At 44.9% G+C, this 11,126-nt stretch overlaps 1 protein-coding gene across 4 annotated transcripts in view; it reads right to left on the reverse strand.

The window, feature by feature from the left end:
- The window catches only part of SCUBE1 (signal peptide, CUB domain and EGF like domain containing 1), a 326,927-nt gene extending 317,676 nt beyond the window's left edge, over window positions 1-9,251 (reverse strand). For all 4 annotated transcript variants that reach the window (XM_088478384.1, XM_088478382.1, XM_088478383.1 and 1 more), the window contains exons 1-2: window positions 9,160-9,251; window positions 5,304-5,426 (exon numbers count right to left, since the gene is read on the reverse strand). In XM_088478384.1, coding sequence (XP_088334510.1) covers window positions 5,304-5,426; window positions 9,160-9,247 — 211 coding nt within the window. In that variant the 5' untranslated portion in view covers window positions 9,248-9,251. The remainder of the gene's footprint in view (window positions 1-5,303; window positions 5,427-9,159) is intronic.
- Window positions 9,252-11,126: the final 1,875 nt, after the last annotated feature.

Here is an 11,126-nt window from a genome sequence, read left to right on the forward strand (position 1 = left end):
AGATATTTCTGATTACTCCAAATCCCCATTACCCCTCTCTGACCATCAACTTCTCTCTTTTAACCTATCCCTCTCTCCTTCCCCTCCTCTACCTCCTAAAGCCACCATCAGTAAGCGTAACATTGAGGCTATTGACACCATTTCCTTTTCTTCCCTGCTTGACTCACTTCCCTCCCATATCCTCTCTCTCTCCTGCCCCGAACCAGCTGCTTCCCTATACAATGCCTCCCTTACTTCTGCTCTTGACTCTGTTGCTCCGGTGATCACTACTCACCCTTGCAGATCCACACCCCAGCCCTGGCATTCCAAATGCACCAGATACTGGCAAAAGTGTTCACGAACCGCCGAGCAACAGTAGAGATCACGCTCTAAGGCAGATTTTCTCCACTTCAAATGTATGCTCTCACCCTACAGTGGTGTCCTTTCCCTCTCTAAACAGTCATATTTCAAGAACCTCATCTCATCTCAGTCCTCAAATCCCCAGCGTCTCTTCAACACCTTTAACTCCCTCTTCCACCCACCCCCTCCTCACTCTCTGGCGTTGACTTTGCTACCTACTTAACATCTAAAATTGATTCCATATGTCAGGATATCATATCCAACCAGTCCCCCAGCTCTCCACCTCCTCCTTTCCTGGAACACCCCTCCCCATCCATTTTACCAACTCTGACATCCTTCTCCCCTGTATCTGGAGAGGAAGTCATGGCCCTCATCTGGTCCTCCCCCCTTCCACCTCTCCCCTCGACCCTATCCCCTCCCACCTCCTCTGCTACCTCTTTCCTTCTGCCTGCACCCAACTTGCCCACCTCCTTAATCTCTCTTTCACATCAAGCACTGTCCCATATGCATTCAAGTATGCCCTTATCTCCCTCATTCTTAAAAAACCTACCACTGATCCTAACATTCTCTCTATCTACTGACCCATCTCTCTCCTCCCTTTTGCCTCAAAACTCCTTGAGCGTATTGTTTGCAACCACCTCACCACATTTCTTTCCTCCCACTCCCTCCTTGACCCTTTTCAGTCTGGCCACTGAAACTGTCCTCACGAAAGTCAGCAACAACCTCCTTGCTGCCAAATCCAAGGGCCACTACTCTCTGCTCATTCTCCTTGACCTCTCTGTTGTTTTCGTCACTGTGGATCACCCTCTCCTGCTGCAAATCATTCAATCCCTTGGTCTATTTGACACTGCCCTCTCCTGGCTATCCACTTATCTCTCTGACCGATCCTTCTCTGTTTCCTCTTATGACTCCTCTTCCCCCCCACAGCTTCTTACAGTAGGTGTTTCTGTTTTGATATTGGACCTAACCTATTCTTCCTCTATACGTCTTCTCTAGGTGAACTCATCAGCTTTTTTGACCTCCATTATCATCTCTATGCTGATGATACTCAGATCTACCTTTCCTGATGAGATCTCTCCCCATCTCTATTGACTCATATCTTCCCACTATTTCTTTATCAATTGATGGCACAACTATCTCATCTAGCCCCAAAGGGCGCTGTCTTGGAGTTATCCTGTACTCATCCCTCTCCTTCAAACCAAACCTCATATCCAGACCTCTCGCAGTCCTGTCATTTCCATCTCAAAAATATTTCCAAGATCAGACTCTATGTCACCCAGGATGCTACTAAAACCCTCATACATTCACTGGTCATCTCCAGGTTGGACTACTGTAACCTCCTCCTATCTGGCCTCCCCAAATCCCATCTCTCTCATCTCCAGTCTGTCCTCAAAGCTGCTGCTCGCTCATCTTCCTCTCCAAACGCTCTACATCTGCCTCACCGGAATGGGTATGAAATACCGCCGGCCGCTGCGGTTCGATTCCCGTCAGTGGCAGCCCGACAAGAGCAGAGTTAGAAGCAGCGGAAACCCGACAGCGCTGGAAATCCCGATCGTGGATAGGTAAGTATCTACTAACCTAACCCCCCTAACCCTAACCCTCCTTAGGGGTGCCTAACCCTAACTTCCCCCCCAAGTGCCTAACCCTAATCCCCCCTCTAAGTGCCTAACCCTAACCACCCCCTTCCCCGCTGCCTAAACCTAAGTCCCCCGGGGGGGTGCCTAACCCTAAGTCCCCCCCGGGAGCCCTAAACCTAACCCTCCCCCCCGCGGCTGTCCGCTCGTGGCGCCCGGCATCACTACGATCGGGATGCCAGGCGCCGGTCTCCCCGCGTCGGGGAAATGCGGGCGTCTACATCTAGACGCCCGGCATTTCACCCTTGCTGGGATATGACAGTCGGGAAACCGGCTGCCGGTATTTAGGCAGTCGGCTTCCCGATTGCTTCCCGCCTCACCTCTCCTACAAGCCCTATAATGGCTCCCCCTTCCCCTTCAGAACCCAATTCAAGGTTCTCATGATCGCTTACAAAGCCCTCACCCAATCTTCTCCCATTTACATCTCTGATCTCATCTCCCTTCACTCTGCTGTCCGCCCGCTTTGTTCAACTAATGCTCGCTGCCTCTCATGACAACTGATTACTTCCTCCCACTCCCGCCTCCAAGATTTCTAACTTGCTGCTACATGTTCTTTCCTCCCTGTCTACCCCACCTGTGTCATATCTGTTTGTCTGCCCCTCCCCTTTAGAATGTAAGCTCTTACGAGCAGGGCCCTCTACCCTCTTGTGCTTCTCCCTACTTTACTTTCATCTACTTCTTACTCCCCACTAGGGCACCTAACACTTAGTTGCTTATGCTCTGCTGCTTATGTGGGTGTTATGGTCGCTAATGTAGCAATGTATATTATCCATGTCCTTGTCCTGCATTGTATTGTACTGTACTGTAAGTCACTGGTCACCTATTTGTTTATGTACTTTGTAAGGCGTGGGGAACACTTGTGGCGCCATATAAATAAATGATGATAATAATATTAATATGAGATGGATGGATAGATAGATAGATAGATAGATAGATAGATAGATAGATAGATAGATAGATAGATAGATAGATAGAATTAATACTATTAAACTGGATCATGTTACAATTGCCCAACAAATATATTTGCATCCTTCAAGGGGTAGATGGATAGAGATAGAGGAGTGTTCGATTTACCCCCACTCACTGGCCGACCTCCTTGCTACTCAGACCTAAGAGGCACCTAAAGTATCCGATCCTGGTCCAAGCTGTCTGTGTGGACCCTGGCCATACCAACTCCAAAGATTTGCCTACTCCCTAACTAATATTAGGGATATTTAAGTGATTATATGATGGGTGGCACTTACGGAGGGCCTTCAGGCTTCTCCTTCCAAAACTATCTAGGTCATCAGCAAATATGGAATGCTTGGGTGTCCCAGACGTAACAAGACCTTTACTGTGTATGGAGGGAAGAGGTGGGGAGGATTTATAAACTACTGTACATCCCGATCTGATCTAGGGGAAAATCCCTGATAAACAGCCACTCCACTTTCTCCATTTCATTTTCATAAATAAACCCAGACTTTGCATTACGCACCCACCTTATTTCCTTTTAAGCCTCATTCATTTATAGACTATAAGGTCAATATAGATGTTTGTTAACTACACCATGGTCAATTGCCTCATTGATAATTAAAATGATATATCAGTCTCCATGGCCAGGTACACAGACTGCAAGCATATCTGCACGATTTATCGTTTCCAGGCAAATTGGAATGACAATTCGTGCATATCGTGCAGTGTGTATGCACAATCGCGCACTCTTGCGGGACGTACACAATAAATTTTCGTTGGCACGGCCAATCAGAAAGTATTGTGTACGAGGTGGCACAGTTTAATGAAGGACGGGACGAGATATCGTTCCGTAGTTCTTTAAATTGCACAGTGTGTACGGCAATCACGGATGGTCCAGGACGAAGGGAATTAGTCCCGACCATCATCCCGATTTGCCGTTGTTCTAGTTTGTACCCGGCCGTATCTGTTATTATTTCTCATCATATAGCCAGTTATTACTTACGGTAAAAATCAAACTTCCCCTGAAATACTGTTCTTTTTTGTATACATAAGCACCTAGCCTATATATTATTATGACATCACTGTGATTACAACTGTACTATAACTTCCACATCTGATGGTGTTTTCTAAATTAGTTGTTTCCTTGCTTGATTTATAAAAACATCAAGATCTCCAGCAAACAGGCATTATAACAACTGCAGAATTATTATTTTTTTTTTTTACATTTGCTCAAACAAGAAACAACAGGAAGAATAGTCCAGAAGAGCTTACAATCTAAAGTCCGTAAATATACTGACCGATGGCAGCATTGATCCAGATCGTAGTTAATGTTATAATAACATAGGTTATAAGAGAAGGGGGTATTTTCACATTCACATGTAATAATAAGGAGGAGTTTTAGGACCAATAATCCTAAAACAAAGAAAGTTATTTAAAAAAAAAAAAAAGTTCCTATATGGAAGCAGATATCTGACATAAGGCTGAGAACTTGGGGGGGGGGGGGGGCGCATTCCTTTAATGCACACCAGGCTTCCTGCTTTTAAGCATTTATATGTGTATTGTATTTGATTATTTATTAACAGTTTCTTATATAGCGTAACATATTTTGTTTCCGCTTTACAATTGGAAACATTAATAGAACAAAACTGGGTAATAACGGTAAAATATATGGGTCGGAAGGCCCTGCTCGCAAGCTTACAATCTATTTATAGGGGCGATGTAGAGGAAAACAAGACACGTGGAGCCTATAATGGCTAGCAATCTTGAAAGCTTCTAGACAGAGTTTATTGCAGCTCGCTGTGTACCATGTCACAGTATTTTTGGAAATAAATTTGAATATGTCATAGAGCCATCAAACTAGATCATGGTCACGTTTTCACGTTTAGGCACGGTGCACAGCTCGCTGCAATAAGACCCACTCCATCTGTAGGTCCTATAACACAGGTACACTTTTTCCATGCCATGGCATGAATTTCAACCTACAACACAGAGACAGAATGGGCACAAGTAACTTTGACAAACAGAACAAGCTCCACAGTGAAAGATCATTGCCGTACGCACAGCCCGGAGCACAATGGTACAAAAAAAACAGCTTTAAATTCTAAAGATAGTTGCAGATCATTGTACATGTATATTGTTTTGTGGACAGAGGCACACACACACACACACAGTGGTCAGCATGCATCAATGAGTGACTCCTTCGAGAAGTATCTGTACTTCAAAACAATTAACAGACACAGCAGGGGCTCGCAGCCAATAAACACCAATCCTGGAGGGCAAGCAGCTGTAAATCTGCATTAATCGTTTCAGGAATTCAGCTATTTACGAAGATTCCGCAGTGCAAACAAATAGGAAGTGTTGGCCGACTGCTCTCCCTACCTTCGCACTGTTTTCCCTCTCCCTTGTAACCCGGCTTGCAGATACATTTGTAAGATTTTGGCGTGTTCTGACAGATGGCGTCAATGTGACAGTCGTCTGTCCCCTCTGCACACTCATCACTGTCTGTAATGAGAGGACAAAAAAAAAAAAGAAAGAAAAAACATTAATCACTAAAAAAAAAAAGAAAAAATATTATAAAATATAGATAAAACATAACAGCAACTCTTGCGAAACATCGTTGTACTTAAAAAGTCATCACACAGATCAGTTTAATCGATGCCAAGCAAAGATCTAATAGCTAACAGAGCTATACAGCGATTTATTTGCAGGTTATAACTATTGTTAATGATAGAAAACAGATGGCGGACCATCGACACAGGTGACATAAAGGGGTTTTGTCATGGCTGAGCGGAGGGCCTGTGAAAGAAAAATATAATTAAACAATTAAAGGAAATAACAATGTGTTGGGGCGAGATTAGTCTGGCCTGCAGGCAATTAGAGAAGAAGACCACAATTTATTGATTTATTTGTTATTAATAATTAACTGGAGCAATTAATCCTTTTATAAAATAAAAAATAAAAAATGTCTTGCTGTGTACATGTATAATTCCTGATAGGGTTAGTATCTACACAGCCGCTGACAGTGGGCAATATACAACTGTGGTGTTTCTCTGTGTTAAACCTGCTGTGCCCACCCCCCTTCCCCCCACCCTAGGCGGTGAGACCAGAATAAAAAGATAATGACCTGAGGCAACGTTTTGATGCCTCCTATGTAAATACTTATATTTGTCTTGTTGGAAATTCTGTTTTAATTGATCCTTTTCACAATTTTATGCTACACAAACATCTGGGGCTCAGTAAAAAAAAAGATAATTAAGAAATGACTGAGATGAAAGAGCAGAGAGATTACACACGCTAAGTAAATAACCGAAATGTGTCCGCAACATGTCTTTCAGCTGCTAAAATAAATAATAATGATATAATCTTTACTTTCCAGCAATTACAATTAGCAGATTGCAGGCAAGGAGTTAAGGCCCCCATACATCAGCAATCGATTGTGGCAATTCTTCAATTTGCAGATGATTGTGTATTAAAAAAAATCTGCAGTGTATGGGCTTCACAGATCGCAGATTGCAACCAAAAAGTGGCTGGAATTGTTAAATCAGATTGTCCAACATGTTGGATTTCACAGATGGATTGGGGCTGTAGATTGCTAGTGTATGGGGGTGATCAGCAGATTTGCAGAATGTTTTTTTTTTGCATATAAGTAACATGTTGCAGGTGTTGTAGTTATACAATAAAATATACAGCTACATCATAATCTCACTATACTGACCCAGCAAAAGGATGCATGTCAGGACAGCCAACTGGGATGTATTCAAAACAAGCCCGGAAAGATCCTCTCTGACTAAGTCACACAGCCACATTACATTTAAATAAAATTAGAAATTGCCGTAGGGGTGTCAGGAATTTAAAGAAGACTAAAATGTGAAATGCAAAACTTCTACTCCTTAAATCAAGGTCTCTGTAATGACAGATAGGGGAAGGAGGGGGGGAGGGTTTACAAGAATAACCAAATTAAGAGATATGATTGGGGGGCATGAATAGAAGAATGCTAAGGAAGGGGGGGGGGAACAGGCAAGCAGAGCAGGTTTAAATATGATTAGTTGCTTAAATGGAACTTGGGGAAAGTGTGCAAATAATGTTATTTCTACAGTTTGCCATCCCAGACTGGGTAGGACAGAGGAGTGAATGAGGGTGTATGGGGTAACACAGGAGTGCATGAAGGTGTATAGAATAATAGAGTGCATGAAAGTGTATGGAGTAATAGAGTGCATGGGGGTGTATGGAGTAACAGAGAAGTGCATTGGGGTGTATGCAGTAATAGAGGAGTGCATTGGGGTGTATGCAGTAATGGAGGAGTGCATTGGGGTGTATGCAGTAATAGAGGAGTGCATTGGGGTGTGTGCAGTAATAGAGGAGTGCATTGGGGTGTGTGCAGTAATAGAGGAGTGCATTGGGGTGTATGCAGTAATGGAGGAGTGCATGGGGGTGTATGCAGTAATAGAGGAGTGCATGGGGGTGTATGCAGTAATAGAGGAGTGCATGGGGGTGTATGCAGTAATAGAGGAGTGCATTGATGTGTGCAGTAATAGAGGAGTGCATTGTGGTGTATGCAGTAATGGGGGAGTGCATTGGGGTGTATGCAGTAATAGAGGAGTGCATTGATGTGTATGCAGTAATAGAGGAGTGCATGGGGGTGTATGCAGTAATAGAGGAGTGCATGGGGGTGTATGCAGTAATAGAGGAGTGCATTGATGTGTATGCAGTAATAGAGGAGTGCATGGGGTGTATGGAGTAATAGAGGAGTGCATGGGGTGTATGCAGTAATAGAGGAGTGCATGGGGTGTATGCAGTAATAGAGTGCATGGGGGTGTATGCAGTAATAGAGGAGTGCATTGGGGTGTATGCAGTAACAGAGGAGTGCATGCAGTAACAGAGGAGTGCATGGGGGTGTATGCAGTAATAGAGGAGTGCATGGGGGTGTATGCAGTAATAGAGGAGTGCATGGGGTGTATGCAGTAATAGAGGAGTGCATGGGGGTGTATGCAGTAATAGAGGAGTGCATGGGGGTGTATGCAGTAATAGAGGAGTGCATTCATGTGTATGCAGTAATAGTGGAGTGCATTAGGGTGTCTGCAGTAATAGAGGCGTGCATGGGGGTGTATGCAGTAATAGAGGCATGCATGGGGATGTATGCAGTAATAGAGGCATGCATGGGGATGTAAGGAGTATTAGAGGAGTGTGTGAGGTAATAGAGGAGTGCATTGGGGTGTATGCAGTAATAGAGGAGTGCATGGGGTGAATGCAGTAATAGAGGAGTGCATGGGGGTGTATGCAGTAATAGAGGCATGCATGGGGATGTAAGGAGTATTAGAGGAGTGTGTGGGGTAATAGAGGAGTGTGTGGGGGTGTATGGAGCACTAGATAAGTGTATGGGGGTGTATGCAGTAATACAGGAGTGCAGTTTTGGTGCATGGAGTAATAAAGGAGTATATAGGGTGTAAGAAGTAATACATGAGAATAAAGGAATGCATGTGGGTGTATGGAGTAATAGAGGAGTGCATGGGGGTGAATGGAATAATAGAGGAGTCCATGGGGGGAGTGTATGGAGTAATAGAGGAGTGCTTGGGGTTTATGGAGTTATACTGATGTGCATATGGGGTGTAGGGAGTAAAACAGGAGTGCATAGCGGTGTATGAAATAATAAAGGAGGGTATGAAGGTGTATGAACTATGAAGTAATACAGGAATGCATGGGGTTGTATGGAGTACTAAATGGGAGTATGAGAGTGTATGAACTGAAGTAATACAGGAATACATAGGGGGTGTATGGAGTAATACAGGAATACATAGGGGGTGTATGGAGTAATACAGGAATACATAGGGGCTGTATGGAGTAATACAGTTATACATAGGGGGTGTATGGAGTAATACAGCAGTGCATTGGGGGTGTATGGGGCAATAAAGTGTAGTATGGGGATATATGAAGTAATTCAGGAGTGTATGGAGCAATACAATGACACAATCCAGGTCTCACACTATTAGATAACATAATAAATATAAATACAGCACTTATGCGGAGCAGACTATCAAATATAAATGAGTTCCCTTCCTATAAAAGCATGATAATGCTGTATATGTACAGGGCACTGCCCTGTGCAGATAAATTGTCCCCAGCGCTTGATCCCTGATGCCACTGCACCAATAGTAGTCAGGAACCAGAGGGTCTGCACAGGGGTCCCGGCTCTCAGGGAACTTTGCAGGGGATGGGGGGCAGATGCAGCCGCCCTTACCTGGGAGCCCGCTGCCTCCGGTGAAGCTGCCCCGATAGAGGAGAGTGAGGAGCAGGCACAGATGCCAGGTGAAGCCCGCAGCACCCATGATCCCGGAGCCGGCACCAGCTGATGTTCCCGGTGAAGAGCCACGCTCGGCACTGCCAGGCTGGTGGCGATACGGGCGGACGAGGTGACAGGCGGGAGCTCATTGGCTGGGGATCTGGGAGAAGGGGCGGGGCTGTAGAGATGGCAGCCAATAGCTATCAGAGAGGGGAGGAAAAGTGATGGGACCACGCCTCCTTTCCCAGGATTTCTTATTTCTAAACTGATGCTTCGTTGCTGGGAGATGCCCAGTGCGACCAGTACAGAGCATGGGACAGTACTGGTCAGTGCCAAGTGTAACAAGAACAGATCCGGGGTTTCTACTGGACTGTGCACATTGTGACCAGTACATATCCGGGACCTGCCCAGCGCGACCAGAACCAGTACAGATCCGGGGACCTGACCAGTGCAAACCAATACAGATCCGCTGACTCCTACTGGTCTGTGCTACAGTGACCAGTTCAGTAAAGATCCTGAGACTCTGACTGGTATGTGCCCAGTTTGACCAGTACAGAGCCGGGGACCTGGCTTGTGTAGCCAGTACAGATCCGGGGACTCTTGTGGGTCCATGCCCAGTGTGCCCAGTACAGATCTAGTGACTCCAACTAATCTATGCCCAGTTTGACCAATTTAAATCTGGGACTCTTACTGGACTGTGACCAGTACAGAGCCGGGGACTCCTACTGGTCTGTGCCCAATGTGACCAGTAAAGATCTGAACACTCCAACTAATCTATGCCCAGTTTCCCCAATTTAAATCTGGGGACTCCTACTGGTCTGTGCCCAGTGTGACCAGCAAAGATCTGGGGACTCTTACTGGTCTGTGCCCAGTGTGACCAGCAAAGATCTGGAGACTCCTACTGGTCTGTGACCAGCAAAGATCTGGAGACTCCTACTGGTCTGTGACCAGCAAAGATCTGGAGACTTGGGCCTGATTCAGATTTGTCCACTAATGCAACTGATGTGCGAAAATGTGCAAATCTCCAGCATCTGCGCACAAAGATTCAATCAACCTTCTCAGTAACCCTGTGGTTGTGCAGAATGGGTGCGGGAACTGAGACGCTGGAGCCATTCTTAATGCATACGGGAACGCAGTTGCAGGCAGGAACACGCCCCGCATAAGGCCGAGACGCGCCTGCGTTTGAGTCACCACCCCCACCCCGTTGGCATCAACAAACAGTCCATGTCTGTCAATCACTTTGTGAATAAAACCTAACTGCAAGCGACATCGGTAATAAAAATTGACGCATGCGCAGTGTGACTAAGACACATGCACAGACCATCGATAATCGCTCAACTGCATAAACATAAGCACTGCGACCATCTCTGGATCAGGCCCTCTGACCTGCTGAAGACATAAAAATATGGGGATTCCCATTGGGTTGTATCCAGTTCAACGAGTGTAAATCCAGGGAATCTTACTGAGCTATGTAAGGCATAAATCCTGGGAGTTTTGTTGGTCGACTGTATGTCTATCATAACCAGTACAAATAGGACTCATTCTGTTATATGTCTATCATAACCAGTACAAATAGGATTCATTCTGTTATATGTCTATCATAGCCAGTACAAATAGGGGGACTCATTCTGTTATATGTCTATCATAACCAGTACAAATAGGACTCATTCTGTTATATGTCTATCATAACCAGTACAAATAGGACTCATTCTGTTATATGTCTATCATAACCAGTACAAATAGGACTCATTCTGTTATATGTCTATCGTAACCAGTACAAATAGGACTCATTCTGTTATATGTCTATCATAGCCAGTACAAATAGGGGGACTCATTCTGTTATATGTCTATCATAGCCAGTACAAATAGGGGGACTCATTCTGTTATATATCTATCATAACCACTACAAATAGCGGGACTCATTC

This window comes from Taudactylus pleione, unplaced genomic scaffold (assembly GCF_031769625.1).
Source record: "Taudactylus pleione unplaced genomic scaffold, aTauple2 ptg000212l, whole genome shotgun sequence".
Classification (NCBI taxonomy): Eukaryota; Metazoa; Chordata; class Amphibia; order Anura; family Myobatrachidae; genus Taudactylus; species Taudactylus pleione.